At 39.4% G+C, this 21,068-nt stretch overlaps 1 protein-coding gene across 3 annotated transcripts in view; it reads right to left on the minus strand.

Annotated features, from left to right (window-relative positions):
- Positions 1 to 21,068, minus strand: part of ARHGEF10 (Rho guanine nucleotide exchange factor 10) — a gene marked incomplete at its 5' end in the record, with an annotated part of 99,843 nt that overhangs the window by 7,178 nt on the left and 71,597 nt on the right. For all 3 annotated transcript variants that reach the window (XM_084260983.1, XM_084260982.1, XM_084260984.1), the window contains 4 exons: positions 2,069 to 2,243; positions 8,203 to 8,345; positions 18,737 to 18,894; positions 20,023 to 20,246. In XM_084260983.1, the coding sequence (XP_084117109.1) occupies positions 2,069 to 2,243; positions 8,203 to 8,345; positions 18,737 to 18,894; positions 20,023 to 20,246 (700 nt within the window). The remainder of the gene's footprint in view (positions 1 to 2,068; positions 2,244 to 8,202; positions 8,346 to 18,736; positions 18,895 to 20,022; positions 20,247 to 21,068) is intronic.

The raw sequence follows: 21,068 nt of genomic DNA on the forward strand, positions 1-21,068 counted from the left end.
ACACAGATGACATCACCAGGTAGCCAACTGGGCCAATATTACATCCTGCTGTTCCCAATAAAATCTTCACAAAAGAAGTCCAGCTTTTTGGAAGTTATATGGAGAACTCGACTTTCTAATCTCTCTTCATCAGATTTATAGCAATACTTTTACACCAACTTCTTCCCTCTCATTTCCATACAGGTTGTTTTTTTACTTTTCTGTTATTTTTGCATGTTAAGGAATACGTGTTGGATTTCAGAAAACAGAGCTGGTTCTTTTAAAATGAAAAGTTCCTAAAAAACCACAGTAAAGGCAAAATTTGTATTTTGTAAATACATGGTTTTTCACTCTTCTTCTGTTTCACTTTTATTTTGTTTTTTTCTTCTTTTTCATCTCAGTATCTCCTACACAGGGCTTACTTTATTCTTTGGCTGCTTTTAGTTCCAGAAGTTCCTTACTGCTGCTGCATTATGCAATCCTCCTACTCCTCTCTCTTTTAGCTTCTGCTGTTGCAGCATTACTGGGATCATATAAACAGGCCCAAGAGCTGCTGCTAAATAACTGAAATTCATTTAATTTTGAGAATGGATTCAGCCTTGGAACATTTGCTGTAATAATATTCTACTCCTGAAATAAATTTTCATTTCCATTCACTAACGTGCTTTTTGTGAAGACACTGAGGAAAAAAAAAAGGACTAAAATAAGAAAGAATGACACTGAGGAGAGATATAATTAGCTCAAATGCTTTTATAAAAAAAAAGTTACATCAGCAGTTTTATTACCATGGCAATGAACACTGAAGCTAAGTTTCTCAATAATTTTATATGCAGAAAATATGTAATAAGGGAGGCCCTGCTTCCCTTTTTTCCCCCTGCTATAAACAGCAGAACACATTAGAAGTTGATCTTTTTACAACTGATCTTGAGTCCTTTGCATAACTGAAGAATTCAATCAAACAGCCTGTTTAAAGGCAGGTGATTTGCCTTTAAACCACGTGTTCAGTGGTCAAACATCACATGTAGAAACAACCCCGTCTAGAACACAATATAAATGCACACAGTTTAAAACAGAGCTTTACTGCAAAGCAAGTGTCGTCTGAAAGAGCACTAGAGGAAGACAGAGACTGAAGCACTGTTCATGCAAGATTTATACCTGAGTCTTGCAGGAACATAAATATCATCTCAATGTAGGAAGAACTGGCCTGTGCTAGAAACAGAGCAACCAAGCTGTTCCCACAGGCAGCGGTGCAGGAGCCGGGCCTCCTGCAGCCTGTGAACAGGGAGGGACACAAAGGGCGCTGTCTGCTCGTGGGCACCTCGCGCTCGGCCGCGCCAGTACCGCTCTTCTGCCCGTCTCCTCGCCCAGCGGTGCCGCGGCTCCTGCCTGATGTGGGGGCTGATGCGGAGGTCCTAGCCCCTCACCTGCAAAACTGACACAGGCCAACGCAACTGTCTGTGGCACTGATGGTTTGGGGATGACCCAACTGCTGTCTTAAAACATTTAAAGATCTGCTGAACCATCTTAAAAGCCACAAGTTCTACCTTTACTTATGAGTAACCTCTTAATTCAACAAATTCAAGCCCCAATCAGCAAAACACTGAACACATTCCAAAATGGCAGCATGTGAGTGGTGCAGCTGAGGTCGTTGGGACTACTGATGTAACCAAAATTCAACAAGTGGTCTAGATCCTAGGCAAACTGACTCCATCATGCACTTTGATACAAAGTTCCAGAAGCAAGTGCTGAACTCTGCAAAGCAAACACATTTTCACTGCAGACTGCATTGTCCTATGGCACTGCTTCACAGCCATTAAAAAGAAAACCCAACACAAAATGATTAACCAGAAGAATCCACCTGTTTATCTATATTACACTGATAACCTCTAAGGAGGAGAACTGCTACTCAACCAGTATGCATTTTTCTTCTGGGTAGGCAACAGATTCTGATTTACTAAAGCAAAGTCACAAGACAGTTATCAGGCTCAAAGTCCAAGATGGACCTTTCCTTTCAGGCCTAGCCAGAACACTTTGGAGAAAGGGGGTGATAAAGACAGACCAAAAATGTTACACGGTGTGATTCAGCTACCTGGCAACATGTTGTGAACAGGCGTGGCAATGTTGACATCCTGGAGGTGTTTCAGGGTCTCGGTGTGGAACAGGCGAAGTGTAGACCCAGATGTGAAGGCAATCCAGATTCCCACTCCAGCAACAGCCATGTGAGAGATGACCATCCCTTCCTCCTGATGGGCTTCAAAATGGCTCTGTAAGACAAACAAGGACTCTGTGGGGAGATGCAACTGAACATCATAATTCGACCTTCCGTATCCTCTCTTCAGTGTAAACAGTATATCTTCATCCTCCATGTCAAAGACAAAGCTAGCTTCCTCTACTGTCTCAAGGTATATTCTGACTGCTACATAAGATGCTTTAATTTTCCTAGGAATTTTTAGGTTTTTTTTTTTTATTTTTTGGTTGGTTGGGTTTTTTTAAATACATTCCTATTAGCATGGAAGCATTCTCAGCTCTCGAACCAAAGCCCTAGTGAATGACAGAGTAACTTCACAGTAACTTAGATACTGTATTTGTTAAAAATTACTGCATGGTAGGGGTTAGCAAGCCTGTAACAGCTGAGGCTTAAAAGAGTGTGTATTTCTTTATTGATACTCCTTTGGGAAAAGTACCACAGATGAGGCTCTGGGTGTGGTGTTACTTTTATCTACAGCAGAAGTCATCCTTAAACAATAAAAAAATATTTCTCTTCTGTTAAGGGGTCTTTCCAGAACAAGGATAATAGTATCAAGGCAAAAGTCATCTTTAGAACGTAGAGTGTTTATGAATATAAAGACAGCATTATTTGCTCAGCTACATATATAACAATGTGAGCCTTAATACTGTAACTTGCTCTTCAACTCAGACACTTCTGAATTTCACAGTTACTAGCTATTTTGTTTTTCCATTTGTCAAAATATTGATGCTTTTTACTAGTAAGGCCAAAATCCTCCTTCCAAAGACAAGAAGTAACGCAACACTTTCAGGATAATCCTTTTTCCTTTTACTGCCTCCATAATTACAACTTCTGCATGGCTCCACGAAGGCAAAAACCTCTCTACGTGCCCCTGCTAATGTGCAAGATAAAGCTGTAGTGAAGTTCTTTAATCATTAACGAGCAGTAGAGATATTTTTTTTCCAGCTTGTAAGAAAACTTTCTGGAGTTAAACACAGCCTTTTAATGTTGTGCCAGCTAGTATCAAATAGCTATTCTGATAAAGATAAAACTTCCTTGGCCAAATAAATGACAAACTGTTCCTGGGATTTAAAAAAAAGAAGAAAAATCTCTGTCTGAGGGATATAGAAGTAAGCATCTACTCTAGTGTCACGTTACATATAATACACTCTTAATTGTATTTGCAGATAAAACACAAAAGAACCCCCTCCTCTTTGTAAAAACACACTTAAAACTCCCATGCATTACACTTAAGAATTATATTTTGTTCATTTTACATCAAAATCTGAATTACATGTTTCTCAGGCTGAGCTCTTAGCCTAAGATAGTTACGTTTTGAATACATTAGTGTTACAGATATACGGTTCAAATTCTTTGTCTAAAGTCAACAAACACGGCAGGAACAGAGATAAAGAATAGAAGTTCAAGCTTTCACAGCATAACTTTTGATATTTTACTTTGAAGGCACCTAATTTTATTTTCCTACTTTAGAAATCAGTGAATTGCACTGAGAAATCTGCTGTTTAAAAAGAAGTTTCCCACCAGCTATTAGGCAGTGGTTCAGTCTTTGAGCGTGTTACTCTACTACCTTTGGAGTCTGAATACCACAGCAGAACGCGTGGTGAGCCCCGCTGACAGGCACTTTTGCAGTCGTTGCCTTCCTCAAGCACCCTCCACTCATTCTTTACCAAATGATACACACGATTTGAAAATCACACAGTGTATTCAACAGAAGAATCCATCCATGAACAGCATCTTTCAAAGCCAGAAACAGCTCTTACGACCAAATTCACTGATACTCTCATGTATGTTTCATTGTAAAAAAAGGATTTTAAAGAATAACTCCTACTTTTGGGCTCATACAGCCCTACACTGATGACAAACTGGCTTTTCAAACCTCTCAGGGACAGATCCAAGGTCACTGAAGTGAACCTGACCAGCAACTCGCACTGTTTGGAATTAGAAGAGAAATGAAGCTGATCTTCAAAAATTCATTTCTCTGCAGTGGTCTGAGGGCAGCCGACAAATCCGTTGGTGCTGCTGTAAACAACTTGCACACACATTTTTGTCACATTCCATTTTTACCAGCCAACTCATTACACTCCCACTTGGTCTGTCCTGACGTTGGTACAGCTGTCTGCTCAAACACGTAGATGCATTTAAAGAAAAACTGTAATACAGTCAGCGCCAGAAGGAGCATAGGAAAGGAACTATTCTTCTCACTCAAAGGGTCTGCTAACACAGAGTAGCACCGTACCCAAACCTGTGTATTCTTTTACACATGTGTAAGTTCTTCTGTGCAGAGGACAGCTCTGACATCTGTTGCAGTTACACGTCTATCTGAAAACCAATAACTGGCTTTTTTCTTAATTTTTTTTCTTGTCATAGCAAGAAAATACAAAGGGACAAAGATGTCAAAATGTCAAGATGACAAAAAATGTCTTATTCCCTCTGTTACTAAAAATATATACATATAAAATCAAACTTCATTTTACTTCTCTTTTAGTTTTCATAGCTACCTTCCTTTCTATTCACAGCCCAGCTTTTTTCCCCTCAGGCTATCTCATCCAAACTCTATAGCAACACCAGCGCTGCAGAAGACATTCTGGATGCCACAGCCCAACATAGCTCACTGTTGTTCCAGCAGCGTGGGCAGAGCTGGCGCCTGTCTTTTCAGGGGGTGCCCCCTTGCACCAAACAGCTGCGCCAAGAACTGCACCACAATTTCTCAAGCTTCATGAGAGATGAATAACAGGTATCATTGTCTGCAAGGGATTTTTACTACTTTGAAGAAGTTGCAGTACTCGGGCAACATACACTCACGTACAGGGATTTTCATTTGTTTTGTTCATTCAGCTGAATGTTTTGGCTTATTTTTCTTGAGTCATTAAAACGAGACTAACTCACGTATAGTTAAGCCAAGTTTTAAAAACAGGACAGAGCAAACCATCATGGAATGTCATTCCATTGGTGACTTTATTCTGCTAAATACTGTGGCATTTTTTGTTGTTATTAAACAGGGTCTGCCTTTGCAGAGCCTAGGGGTCTACATGTACAGAGAGCACTATAGGATACTCAACAGCAATACAACCATCAGATCGAGGGTCAAACCTAAAGAGAACTTTTTTCTTCATGGAAATAGTGTCAGAGTGTTTAATTAACATATAACAGCAATTGATGCTTTTCTTACATGTCCCTTGCCAAGGAGCTTGAGGCATTGTGCCAGTCTGGGGCACTGTGCCAATAAAAGACATTTCCTGAAACATTCCATTACAGCAACATGTCATTACAGGAGGTGAAGTGACAGTCTTACCTCTGTCAGAGAGGAAAAAAGCAGGAAAAGTAACATCCAACCCCGATATATAGGATGCCAAACCTGCTCATTTACTAATAATTCTTTAATAAAAGCTTAAATAAGAATCTCAGAAAAGTGAGGAGGCATAGAATGAGATTATTTTCAAGGATAAAGTACTTTGCACTTGGCAAAGGCATAGACAGTTAAATACCTATGACAGAGGGAGTGTCTCTCAAGGATGAAGTTTACTCATGGGTTCACACAAACAGCCTTAAAAACTAATCAGGTGCCTTTACAGATAATATATATGACAGAGCACATAGTATGTACAGATGAGAGTAGAAAGCAATGAACAAAGGCCTTAAAAACTAGTCAGATGCCTCTGTAGATAACATATGGATAACATATGATAGAGCATATAGTATGTACCCATGACAGTAGAAAGCAATGAACAAACAAGAAGCTGTAATTTGGAGTACACAGAGATATAAATGAGTTCAGCAAAGAGGGAAGAATAACAGTTGAGCCTTGTGCAACATCTGGATTCCTGTTAATAGAGCAGAGGTGAATATTATGCAAGAAAAATCTGAGTCAGATCATCACTACTAACCCTCAACAAGAGAGGGCACAGAGGGAGAACAAACATTTCCTTGCTGCCGTTTCCCCTCACACAGCTCTGCTCTGCACAGCAAGGGTGAGGTAACTCAGAGGTGCTCAGTTACTGGTATGGTTAAAACATTCCTTATAGACAGAGTCTAAATCGCATCATGTATAATATAATACAATATAATAGCGAAACAATATTGCCAAGGAACACAGTAAGCACATTAGTTAGCATTAGTGAGCTGATAAAACAAGATCAGTACTCGCATTTGTCTTAGGAGTAGTAAAGAGGCAACTGAAAATCATCATTTGTTCACAATTCTATGAAGATGATATCCATGGTATGGATATTCACATGCAATAAAAAAGAGGCCCTCAGCCAGTTGCATAAAAATCATCACATTCTTGAAAAAAATTATCTGTGTTGAGGAAACATCACCCAACCCGTATGCACCATTCCCAGTTGCACCATTTCTTGTATGTTGTTTGCTGCAGAATTAATTGCTTGTATATTAATTATAGCTGTATAGTGGATCTATAATCATGTGAGCTCAGAATACAGCGGGTGGGTTAGTTTACAAATAGCTCTAGAAGTGATAAAAACCCTCCTGTGATACCTTTGTAGGAAAACTTGTAGTAACAATTGAAACGTAAAACTACCATCTCTGAAAGGTATTGATCGAATATTTGTTATTTTATCTCTCTGATCTTCTCTTTTCAGTACAGCAATCCATTATGCTCTACTGTAATTCAATGATGCTAGCCTAGCTCTGGTTTTGTTCTCCTCTTCCAAAAGAGCAAGCACAGCCCAAACTGCAGCCACACCACCTGGTCTAGGAAGGGCTCTGTGAGAGAATTAAGCCAGAACTGCCAGACTGACTACAGGGGCCTGGCTGTACATAACCAGCCTCACACAGGAGCAAGTTGGCTGTGCTCGCTTACCCTTGCTACGCATTCCGTGGTGAGGAATCTCTGATTCTCAGGGACGTCTGTTGGACAGTAGCCTCTGCCCCCCAGTGAAGCTAACAAACATCCATTTCCAGCACCTAAGCAAATCACTCTGCCAAAATCTTTCCTTCATCATGCCATTTAAACTATCAACAAAACAAGCCTTAAAGAAAGAAAGGAAGAAAGAAAAAGTGGGAAAATACATGATCCCAGCATCTACTTGGAGGAAACAAATCACCCAGAAAGCACAGATAGAGACAGAGGGAAGTAGGATGTTAGTTGCTTCCCTGCAAACCCATGACAATGACTCACAGAATCAATTGTACCAAATAGACGATTGTTAGGAGAAAACACGATCATCAATGCAACAAAAAAGCAGCAACAAAGCAGACAAAGAAGGCGGCTGTGAGCTCATCACCACTCCTATGTGAAAGAACTTCATGGCTGTAAACATCATGCAACCCAGATAACTGTTTTGTAGGTTGAAGGAGAGGCTTAATTCCCAATCTTTCCTGAACTCTAAACTTTAGACCACTAAGACATTTTAGTCAGTGGAGGCTGCAATTCTGACAGACATGAGAGCTTATGCTTTCTGGAAAATATGGTCACAAACATGAATTTGGATCCCTAACGCTCCCCTCTCCATCCAGTGAAGCTGGCTTTTCTATGATGACTGGAAAACATCCCTTACCCAAAGCATATTTTTGTAGGCCACTGAGAAGCAAAGCTCTGAAGAACCAGATCATGAAATTACCACAAGGTACAAGTAACATCTAACTATGTAGAGGCAGACTTTTAATTAAACCTTCTTCTGGAATTAACAGGCAATTCCTATAGGCACACAGATCTTTGCTGCCTTTCCTCAGATCTCATTTCTAGGCAAATCTCTGCCCCCAAATACTCTACTAGTTCCAAGAATCTTATGGAAACCTGTGGGAGAATGGATGCAAACGTAGATCTAATGAGACACCAGCAGAGAACACCGGGGCAGAATTTCAAACTGCAGGGAGTGGGATCCAACCGAACCGAAACTGTATTTTATGAAATGCTTCCCGAATCATGAAGCTTCTTAACCAGATTTTAATGTTTAAAATTTCCCCACTCATACCCTGTAGCACAGTATGTGAACAAAGTTTTTAGCAGCGTTTACCTCTATGGAATGTGTCACAGTGCTGATTATAAAAATCTGTCCGCCACATGCAGCCCAAATGGTCTCCTCCATCACAAGCAGACTTCTAACAGGCAAAACCCCCAGTTTAACTATCTTCTGAGGTTCTGTGTTCCACGTTCCATCTTCAATAAAAAAAAAAGAAGAAAGGTTATAAGCAACAAAATGGTAGTCTTTGTTTTAAAACAGATTTAAACCCAAGTCTACTACTAGAATCTCTTCAGGTTTCCACTTCAAACTACACTGTGATTTACGTATTTTTCATCTTATCTTCCAAGGTAAATCTCTAAGGATAAAACAACGTTAAGGTGAAAAAAACAAACCATGTGTATATTTGTTAACTGAACGAATTTGATCCAGATTAATTGATAAACAATGAAAACCACATTGTTGTTCTGAAACTACCGCTTTCCTTTCCAGAGGATATCTAGTCAGAAAGCTATGGCTGATACAATTTTCTCCAACTCAGAAGGAGCTCACAACTGACCTATTTCAAGATGAATCAACATCCATCTAGGACAGAATCATCTCTCATGTGAAAAGCTGTCAGCAAGATTTTTACTGGAGGTTCAAATAAACTCAGATGGCCCTCCAAGAGCACTTGTGCAAAATGGACTTCCTGCTACTAGATGCTTCATTTCATGGGGTCATTTTAAAACCTTTTTTTTTAAGAAATGAAAACTTAATTTTGTGCATGTCTTCACTTTTTACTCCACTTTCACTATATTGTCCCCCAACTATAATCCATGATGTTTTCTGTGGACTGCATTTAGCCAATCCAAATTATAGTATGCACATGTATGTGGGAAAATGAATTATTCAGAGACCTTCTGATAAAAACCTGCATGCTGCCACTTACCACTCTGGTCTCTCTCATTTGCCATCTCTTTGAAACAAGGATTAGCAGATTATTTCTCTCCAAATTTAAGAGCCAGGAACATAGGGCTCTTGAAATAGTTGTAGCTGTCTCTTTTATACATACATACAATTTGACATACTAAATACCTCAGTAATAATTTAAAATGCTTTTATATTAGTTTATTTCTATTGGAACCACTCACTGAACATAAAGCCTCGAAGACCCCATTTCTATCCATTCTACTTTAGTAATAATATAAAAATCTGTTGAGGTACCTATTGCTACATTGAGATAAAATGTATTTTTTAAAATCCTCATTTCCTCACATTAAAGCCTTCTTCCTGCATAAGCTGCAGAAAAGTTGTCTATTTTACCAACACTGGTTTCAACTCAGTAACCACTTAGATTTTGATTGATAAGACTAAGGTAAACACATCTTTAAGCAAGCGCTTCAGCACAACTATTTTTCTTTCAGCCCCAGTAAGAAGAGCATCTTTTATTATCCGCTTAGGTAGAGGGGTATGAAATTTCCTGCTTCACAATAACAGCAACAGCAGCAGCAATCATGAGAAGCCTCAGCTCTGGAGCACTTCTCATTGCTTCTGCCATCTGCATGATACAACCTCCACTGAGTCATTCTCAGGATGTGGTGCTCTCTTCCAAAATCATCTATGTAAAAATGACATTTAGTTTCAGGCCCTCAAAATCATTTTCATTATTTTAGTTTGTGAGTGAGAAGAGTGTTTCCAGTTATTAGCCTGCAAATTCTCCCAGCAATGTCAAAGTGACTCTGTTCTTCGTGACTCATATGTATCATTAGTAATAAAGAAACTCCTGGAAAAGTTTCCATTCGCTAGCACCACACTAAATTAAATTCTTAAGTGGAGGCTGCCCAAACCCTGTGAATGCTTTAACTGCTGTAGGCAGTTCAGTGCAAAGTCTTCAGAGCAGAGAGCTGCACATGCGTGTGTATCCTGACTTCTGCTGCGCAAGTTATGCTCACTACAGAAGTCATAGCAGCATCCAGTACAAAGAACCTTGGTGTTACTTTTTTAGAGATAAAACCAGCATATTCTTACTGTCTCTTCTGACGGATAAAGACTTAATTTGGGCAAAGAGCAGACATGCTGAGGAAAAAGCTATCTTCTCTTCCCGAGTTACATTTGCACACTGAACACCACATTAATGTACAGACAAAACCCTTCACTGAACACCTCTTTCTCTTAAATGCATTCAAGTTATATGCTAATCTATATGTACTGCACAGCTGAGACTGAAGTGACAAGTGAATAGGGATTTTAGGAATCTCAGTTGTGGACTCTGATTTAAATTCTGCTTAAATTTAATTTCAAGCATCTACATTTGTTTGGTTTTTAAAAATCTGGATCTCTGTTCCCTCAACTTCCATGCATCTCTTCAGACAGCTAGACATTAAGCCATGTTTTTCATTTTGATCAAGTCTCATTTAAAATTATTATTTAGCACTTGTGATCGTTTTGAAAAGGAAAATCAGTACTGGTGTCACGTGGATGTCAACTGCAAAATAAAACTTATAAACCAGCTGGCTGCAAGGTAAGATGGTGAGTTCGGTATTACCAGTGTTGTGAATACTGCCGGTATTATGAATATGGAGTGAACAAACATGCGTATCAAAACTCAGTTCTCACAAATCCATTTTCTGTTGGTGCTTTTTAGCACAGAACTTAACGATCCAGCCAGCCTTAAGAGACGAGTGGGACTGGATTGATGGAAAAGGCGAAGCAGAGGCCTGGTGTCTTTCATATTACCACGACTTCATGCAAAGAATCGGCCATCCTATTCGATATATCAGCTAAGGAAAAATCCAAAGCTATCCCTCTACCCAAATCCCCCAGCCACACAATAAGACTATCCTGTAGTACTTTTTTATTTCTTCCTGCAAACATTGCTGTCTTCCAGATCAAACAGCATCAGAGACAGATGAGAGGAAAAAAAGAGGCAGGGGAGACTCTCTGGGCTGGTAATTAGGGCAGCATTTAAACCATGGGTTAGCTGTGTTCTGGTCTCTGCCTCAGTGAATGATTAATTTATTACAGAAGTGGAACTGCACCAGGAGGAGAAATTAAGCACTGTGCATCTCTGCCCTTTTATTTTGTGGCAGCCAGGGAAATCTCTTGAGAGTTGGAAGCATGGGTACAAATCCTCTCAAGCAAAGCAAGGGATTAAGCCTGGTAATCCAACATACTTCTGTGAAAGCTTTAGCCACAGGCTGCTGGCTAGAAAGAAGATCACAACTTCATTTTGCTGACCAAGAATTTTATCACTCATCAATTTTACAGCCGATGCATAAATGTCCTGGTTGAGGACAGAGTTAATTTTCTTTCTAGTGGCTGGTATAGTGCTGAGTTTGAATTCAGTATGAGAATCATGCTGATAACACTGGTGTTATTAGCAGCACATAAAGATTAGTGTATCTGCAAGTCTGAGTTGACTTGCATCCTTAACTGGCCGCATCAAAGAGGGTACAGACTCTTGCTATACATCCACCAAATGCCTAGTACTGAAGAAGTGACAGTCTCTGGCAGCCTCTATAACATTACTGTAAAAGAACATAGGCATCTATACAAATTGCAAGTACAGGAAATGTGTCTACAAAAATGAATCTAGGGGCTTACAGAAATAAGATGTCATAACTTCTGATACGTGCTCATTAGGTGAACATTTAAAACACGGGAACACAGTCTTTAGGCACAAGTGTGTCTGTGCAAATATAGATCTGTGTTGCACCGTTATTTGTGATACCCTCTGTAAGTGGTATCTTTCCAGTAGCTGTGCTGTAGTTCATACCCCAACGTTGAACAGTAAATTGCAATGCTTGTATCAGGCTGTTTAGCTGCATCAAAGTAAGGTATCATGCTCATCAAATATTTCTAAGACTTTAATGTATGAGGCCAGTATTTCCATTAGTGCATTTGTTATGAGTCTTGTGATTTTTAGGAATTTTAGAAAATCAGTTATCCTTCTACTGACTCAAATTTAATCAGACAGGAAAAGATTTAAAACAATGTTAACTTTATAGGACAGAATGTTGGCATTTTTATCTTTCTGAGGCTTGTTTCCATGAAATCCAATTAAGAAAAGTAATATTGTTTTGCAAAAATAAGTGTCCAATTATTATTTTATACATAATAAAATGTATAAATGTGGGGGCTGGACTCAATCTCTGGAGGTCCTTTCCAACCCCTACAATTCTGTGATTTTATTAATATGTAGTATTTTTATAATTTGTCGGTGCTCTCAAGTCTTTATATGAGATAATCTAATGAAATACAATTTAACCACACAGAAAGTCTTTTTAAAGTTTGTAGCAGTTTTCCCTCCCTTTATGCTTTCAGTTGAGCTGAACTTAACGTGCCTTTTTGTTGGTAGCTTCCTCTGCTGAGCAGCACGTCTGACGGTTTCAACAAAACTGCCAACACAACTCTGGGAACAGCAGTTGTTGGTTAATTTGTGCAATGAAGCACAAACATTTTTTCCATCACATGGTACATAAACCAGCACTGTTGAGGAGTAAGATGGTAGCTACCAAATTAAAAACTTTAGCATGTTTCTCATCACTTGGAAATAAGCTGAGAGACTCAAGTCTGCTCTTCTAAAGAACGAGTAATCGGGAATGTCCTGTGCCATACATGCATATAGTCTTCTTTTTTCCTATATATACAACTAATTCTTCATCCTAAAGAGCTGACAAGAACACTACCTAACAGAGAGGGGTGGTGCTGGAAGTCCCTGCATGTACTAGGCAAATAAGACCAACAGCAATGTCAATATACTTCTGGTAACAAGGATTAGCTGACACTGCTAACAGTGATAGCAGTCAAGACAACAGTATTTATTTCTTTTTCAGTATCACTGCTCTAACCATTTAACACCATTCCTTTTCATTGCAATACCTCTCACCACATCTACTTTAAATGGTGACCTCATGCCAGAACTCCACTTTCCAGACATGCTACAGCAGTGCGCAGACTCACCCAAGCTCTGAAATTCGACATTTACATTTATGTGCTTTACATTCTACATATTCCTCTTTCCTTGCATTGGTCAAAGTACACAATTGTCTTGCTAAGTTGATCAAGGTATCCTGCTAATGAACTGTTCTACTACCCCTTCACTGTCATAAATGTTTTCCCTTACTCTTCTATTTCCTTTCAGTTTTGCCTCTTATCCTTGATATTAATCTGCTCAAAATTACCACTGATAAATGTCATGAGGCCTCTTTGGACAGGTAAGTCATCAAAACTCTTTTTTCCATCTTCAGAGCTGCCAAAGTTTCTACCAGCCAAGTCTCTCTTAAGAATGTAAACTACTGCTCTGTGCTGGGCCAGAAGTACCTCAGCTGTTTTCTGGTTTCACATTCAACCACAAGTTGAGCTTTTCTTCCTTTTGTAAACCTCCAGGTCAGAACCTAGCAAGGTACACCTACAGGAACAGGCTCTGCAAAAATCTACTAGAAAATACAGCTTCCATTAAAACATGCAAGAGACTTCCCCTTATGGGTGTGTGGGCTCAGGTCTCTATAGTAAAAGAAGATTGACATCACTATATTTGGGCCTCCAGAAGAGACTTTTAACTACCAGGTAAGGACTATTCAGAGTGCCAACAGCAATTTCCAACCACTTCTTCATGTAAAAACCGAGCCACTCTTGAAAAAAACAGTTAAAGACTGTGTGAGAGGCAATGCAGCAAAAGTTTATATATTAAAAATCATATAATGAAACCATGATCTCTTCAGCTGAGAGCTTACTGCCTTAGCCTTTAGGATACTCTATGAGAAACTACATGTTCTATTTTTTCCTGTCCTGTGTTTGGGTGGGTTTTGTTGGTTTGCTTTGTGGGTTCTTTTCTTTTTTTTTTCAAAGAGGTATGATTCATCCTTGGCTTAAGAAACTAATCATAGGTGCAAGCTCTGCACTGAGAATCACAAGTGGCACTTCCCTAGCTCAGCAGGACCTGAAAGTAGCATGACCTTAAGAAATGCCTTGTTTCAATTTCTTGCTGGTTTGTTTGGATATTTTTCTACTCAGAGTCACAGAATGGTTGAGGCTGGGAGGGACCTCTAGAGGTCATCTGGTCCAACTTCCCTGCTCAAGCTGGGTCACCATGTGCTGGCTGCTCAGAACCATGTCCAGATGGCTTTTGAATGCTTCCAAGAATGGAGACTCCACAACCCCTCTGAGTAACATGTGCTGGTGCTTGGTCACCCTCACAGTAAAAAAGTGTTTCCTAGTGGTGAGAGGGAACCTCCTGTGTTTCAGTTTGTGCCCATTGCCTCTGGTCCTGCCAGTGGGCACCACTGAGAAGAGCCTGGCAATCTGCTCTTTGCACCCTCCTTTGAGGTATTTATAGACATTGCTGACATCACCCCCAAGCCTTTTCTTCTCCTGGATAAACAGTCCCAGATCTCTCAACCTCTCGTCATGGGAGAGGTGCTCCAGTCTCTTCATCATCCAAACAGCCCTGTGCTGGACTCTCTCCACCATGTCCATGTCTCTCATACTGAGAAGCCCAGAAACTGAATCCAACGCTTAAAAGTGTGGCCTCACCAAGGCTCAGTAGAGGGGCTGGATCTCCAAGTATGCTGAGCACTGTGAATTTCATTCTAGAGATGAGCATCCAAGGGCTCGCTGAGGGTGCTGCACACGCAAGCAAAAGGCTACACATACCAACCACGTGCCGAAAGGACAGGCACTGACATCAAAGCAGTGTGGTTTTTTGAGGATCTATTCTCTCATCTTCACCAAACTCTTTCTGAAACTACTAATATATTATTTATTCTACTCTTTGCCACAGTCATTCTGAGGCTTTATTTTTCCTGTTTCTCTCCATACCCTTTAGAGGACTTTATGGAAAGGAAACGTACATCAAAGTCTAGAAGAGAGGAAGTAGCTGGAACTGACTACAGTGTATCAGGAACAATACACCTATGTTATATAAAGATTGTGATTTCCCTTTCCTAAGATACTTTTGTGAATGGAAGTCAAACACATGCTGACCTTTTTTGCTATTACATCACTCGGAAAACACATCTGCTGGGCTGTCTGCAGTCATCACAAAGCGGTTTTGTTATGCTTTTCAAACAAAGACAACACAATGTACTTTTTACTTAACCTCATTTACAAGTGTTTTGTTGGAAATACTCCTAAGAATTCAGCCTGAGGAAAACACTAAACATACAGTATTTCCAACTGATAATTGTGCAAAATTTCATAGCACTGTCAACAAGTTCCCAACACACCAGGTGTCAGAACCTTTACAATCTGCCACGCTAACTTCCCTACATATAACAGCATTTAATGCATTAGCTGTTTCATGGGTCTCCAAAATAGTCTTCTCACCCAGATAAATGAAGGATTATTAAGGATAATTATTAGGGCTCCTATTTTTAGGATTAGCATATTAGCTGTCCTACATCCTAGACTTTCTGTGACATTTTCACAGATCACCACCTTAGCTCACATTTAAGAATGGACTAGCTTTTATGATATCAGCACCCCTCTGACTTTGCTTTTAATTTATATTCAAATATGTTCAAAAATTTATGTTCAAGTTCAAGCACTTTTTAACTCATAAGTGAAAAGACACAGATACAGAAGTGTCTCAGTAAAACATGACTGCCCTCCATAAAGGAAGTCTCACTGCACATTCTCAACTCTACCACTAACGCGGCCCATGTTCCTTGGTTTATTATACATCCTCCCTTGTTTCCAGTTTAAATTACTTCAAGACAAGAATTTCTGCAGCCATAAAGCACTGGATGCTGTTGATCTGACAAAGTTCTCTTGTGAAGAAAATCAGAAGGAAGTACTTGCTGTCTAAACAAGCTGGATATTTACATGCATTGAGCCATCTGAAAACAAAAGGAGAAATTAGAGCTGTGGGTCTTTGCACACAAAGTCGTGAAGCTCCAGTGACTGAACCAATCCACTACACATTCCACCCAAAGAGGAAGAAGCAAGGATGCCAACTCTAATAGAGACTGAGAGGTGGATTTTCATCCTAGACGCAATATTACTCCTTTGCATTCATGGAACCCCGCAGCAGGCTGCACAACCATTTTACTCATGCATTCTGCAGCATTTCCCTTTCTCAGGCTTCAAATTGGGATGCCTTGTAATGCAGTGGCCATACTTCATGTTCACTTTTAAATCTTTCCTTAATCTCCTTTATACCAATAAACCAAACCCCAAGTTGAAGAGCATGGCTGGAAAGCGACCCCCTCTGTAGAACAGACTGCAACCCTGATGAATTACACTAAGCTCCAGGGAGGCTGAATTGCCCCTCCCTCCTGTTCCACTGCTGGGATTCCTTTTGTTTGGTAAAATAGGTCAGTGCTCATAAAAACACCCCTCCAGGGCTGACTGCCTCACATGACCATAGCAGCCAGCTATACGGAACAGGGAAGCTAACATGGGAGCAGCTGATTCGCACAACTTCCATGAGGCGCTGACAACTGAAATAACACAGAGACCACACTTGAAAAAAAGGGACTACAGGATGAGTCAAGAAAACATAAATTCGTATTCCCCATCTCAGAGATGCAGCGATCCTGAAATAGACTGTGACAAGCTCTATGAATATCTAGCTGCACAAAACCAGTGTTTTCAGAGGAAGATAACCAAGGGACACCATGATCCTAGTCAACAGAACATAAACTCCAGCTCTTAATGTAATTCAGGCAGGTTAACAGCTCTGCCTTATCCATAACATCCTCTGAAGATATGCAACCCATTCGTCCTTTCTTACCTATACTGCCAAGGATGCCTCTTGTGTTTTCGTAGTGGTCTTTTCTGGAAGAAGTTGAGTGACTGCAACTGCAGTCTTAAACAAATATACTGATCCCTTTCAGAAAAGACAACAGATACTCTTCACTACCACACCCAGGTACTTACAGAAACTGAAACATCAAAAATGATGTTATGAGACTAGGATCAAGACCTCACTCCTGTGCGTCCAAAACAAAGAAAACTTTGTTACTCAGGGGTAAAAGAAGAAAAAATATTCAAAGGGAATTGAAATCTAATGTCTGGCTTCAGATCAGAGACGACAGCTCAACAGGAAACACACTGGGTTGAAGGTGACAACTGGTGAAAGGACATCTCATTCTCAATACTTTCTTTCATATTCTTTGTTGCTTGGGAAAAAAAAAAGTATCCTGTACCTTTCCCAAACTAAGTCTTGATGTGATCTAACACTGGACATACCATTTGTTCAAAGGTTCAAGATACCAAGCTTGGCTCCTCAGTTAGAGGCTGACAGGATTTAGTAGCCAAGGTGTACAAAATACGACCGCACTGTTTACAGGGCCCACCTCATGTGAGAAGTACGACAACCATAGTTAGTTCCCACTAATAAGGTACATGAGAACTGACTCTGCTGGCTCTGAGCTTTGCAAGGTTAGGTTTCATACAATCACAGACTGGTTGGGGTTGGAAAGGACCTTAGAGATCATCCAAGTTCCAACCCCCCTGCTATGGACAAGGACACCTCCCACTAGACAAGGCTGCCTGAAGCCCCATCCAGCCTGGCCCTGAACACCAGCAGAAAGGGGGCATCCACAGCTTCTGTGGGCAGCCTGTGCCAGTGTCTCACAGCCCTCACAGTGAACAATTTCTTCCTTCTATCTAGTCTAAATCCACCTTCTTCCATTTTACAGACATTACCCCTCGTTCTATTGTTACATGCCCTTGCAAAAAGTCCCTCCCCCACTTTCCTGTAGGACCCTTCAGGTATTGGAAGGCTGCTATAAGGTCTACCAAGAGCCTTTTCTTCTCCAGGCTGAACAATCCCATCTTCCTCTCTGTCCTTGTAGGGGAGGTGCTCCAGCCCTCTGATCATCTTTGTGGCCCCCGTCTGGACCTGCTCCAATGTCTCAATGTCCTTCTTATGTTGGTAGTCTTATGTTTCTGTGCTAACATCTCACTTAAAAACTCACATTTCAAACTTTGAGTAAAGCCTCATTAATTTGGAGCTGAATTAACTACGTATGTATGCAGTGTGGCAGGAAAGTTAGAGGTGCCATGGAAGCATGCAGAGAAACACCTGAACTAGCGCTGAAGTACACAGTCCTGGTTCAGAAGTACTACCTGAGATTCTCAAAGTATTTTAGCCAATTACTTAGCTAGTTACAAAACAAACAAAAAGGAGTCCTACAGTGAAATACATGAACTGCATGCATAGGATAGACTTCTATCTGTAAAGTAAAATGAAGTTATTTCAAATGAGATATAGAGCAATCTGTACCAACGGGGAATTTTTCTCTTTCATAAACACCAATACCGGGCAGTCGAGTGGAACTAGCACTGTGCTGTGTAAAACAGAGCACACTGCCTGCTACCAGACAAACTTCCAGATTCTTGTAACACTGAAGACCTCAGGGTTTAAGCTACAGGGCACAAATCAGTTTTCATATGTATGATATGGCAAAAACAGGAACTGTATCGAAGTATCTACTAACCTTCAAAAAAAGAAAACAAATTGTACTGAAAAACGTAGTAACCTTAGCTCAGCAGTTTTACAGAGCATTTTTGGAAAATACAATAGCAGAAAACTACTCCTGCCAAAATACACTGACATGTGAGTTCCTCAGGATGTTATCAAATCATATCACCACATTACCTTCTGCTTTTGTGTAGATTGAGATGTTTCCATTTACCAAGCCAGCAAACAAGTACTGAGATATATATGTTAAGCTCATAACAGTTGATTTTTCAGGAGTGAAGAAGTGTTGAAGTCGAATTTTCTTTGAGCCTTGGCAACTTTTGTAAATAGAAATGCTATAAAAAGAAGAAAAAAATTAACCTGTGAAATGATGGTTTATTTCATTCTTATTAGAATATGTACAAAAGAGCTTTAGAATAAAATACTGAGGAGGAAAAATTTTCTCCTTCCATCTGTAGGAAGATGAGTATGGAAAGGAATGTCTTGACCCTCTAAAAAAGTCGATGTAGTCAATTTGCAATTACTTAACATTGAGGTGACAAAACTTCATAGTATCTTGTCTGGAGAAACATTTATTTAAGACATAATACAAATTTTGCACAAAGTCTTTATTATGTGTCTATCCAAAACTTTGTATTAATTTAAAAAAAAAATGTGTATTATTATCTGGAAAAATTCACTACCAGATACCAATTACACTTAAAATTACCACCATTCCTACAGATTATTATCATGGGTATGATAGGAATATTGAATAATTAAATCTGGAATTAATGGCACTTGACAAGCAAAGATAATCAGTGTAATTAGATGTTGGAATTTCTGGAAACACAGCATTTTCCTTTAAGACTTTTATTCTCCTTCATTTATAGCTGTTAGAAACACCTTCAAAAAATCACATGCAGTCATATACTTATGCCCTCATGAGGTGTAACAGGATCTGTTTGCTTATTGATCCGTACATTTATATTGAAGTACAAAGCTACGTTTTCTAGATCAAGTGATGACTCAGTAAGGTCATCAATTCAAACAGAGAAAAATAAATCAAATAAATAGTAAACAGCAGCACTGTTTATTTGCATGACAAATCCTGCACAATATCAAAGTGTAAAAGGTGAATGGGTTCCACCTTTGACACTTTGTCATCCCGAAAATTTTCTAACACCTAAAGATTATGAGGTAACGTTACAAAAGTGATATTTAGGTTTTTCAAACATGATGTACTATAGATCTTCCAAAGATACTTATTATTGTCATTTCAAATACTACACAGTATATTTTAAAACCATGTAGACTACGTTTTTTCCTTGGTTTAGGTAGAAAGGTTAAGTTGAGGTCACGAAACATTCAGGGATACTTTTTACAAAAGAATGCATTTTCTGGGAGAAGTCCCTCACAGTTTTGCTCTAGAATAGTAAACCTAATGAATAAATCATACACGGTACACTAAAAATGAGAATCACCTTCCTTCTTCCATGCCAAGGCAAATAGTAGGCACACTAGAAGCTTTTGCAATAACATTTTCAGAGTCAGGAGCCTTATTCTGATCTTTCAGTTTCTCCTCGTCTGGTATGTAGACCATGCAGAGAATCCGCGACTCCACGTTGAAACACTCGATAACCTTGGGGCCGGAGCTTTGAAATGAGACTATTGCAATCTGCCCCATCTGATTAGTACAGCTGCCAATCTGAATTGTAAAGAGGAAAGAGAAAAACAAATACAAACAAAACCCCACGACTGATACCTGTCTCCAGGGAGATCAGCATTAATGAGAAGGAGTGTCTGCAAAGTTAATTGAAGGGTGCATCTCAAGTTATACGCGTGAAGATGAGTTTTCATGCATTAAAACATAAGCAAGAAAATAATTCAGCAAAAATGCAAGAGACTTCAAAATATTATATACACAAAATTCCCTTGTATACTCACAAAACCTGTTTGTTCTTTCTTGAAAGCAGGAACATTATGACCTATTCTGACATCTGACTCATAAGTATATACATAATGTAATGCAATTACACTAAGTACCTGGGTAATACAATATTTTAATAACTGGTGTCCTATGTTATCTCATATTCTCTTAAAACAGGGATTACAGTCTGTCCTTTATAATTATTAATAAAATGCCTTTTGTAAACTTGCTGATACAGGATACTAAACTTGTCCCTGATCCAGAACTGTTGTCAGTATGTCCACGTACATTTTAGGGATCTGTGAAGAGCGGAAAAAAAAAAGGTCTACCCAAGCAGCAGTAAGCATTTTTATACAGGAACTCTTTAGGTTTATAGGAAATGAAAAAAACATAGCTAAGAGAAAGAAAGATTTTATTTGCACAGAATTATGATGACTGTTTAAAAATAGTGAAGACTAAAAATTATACAGGTCACCTTGAAAAAGACCACTAGCAAAAGCTAGTCATTGCTTTTATTTTTCATTAAAAATGGTTCCCCTAAAATTTCAGTATTGTAATAACAAGCTACTGAAAACATTATTTTTATTTCTTTTTTAAAGT

The sequence above is a fragment of the Gallinula chloropus genome (assembly GCF_964237585.1).
Source record: "Gallinula chloropus genome assembly, chromosome: 3".
In the NCBI taxonomy this organism is placed as follows: domain Eukaryota; kingdom Metazoa; phylum Chordata; class Aves; order Gruiformes; family Rallidae; genus Gallinula; species Gallinula chloropus.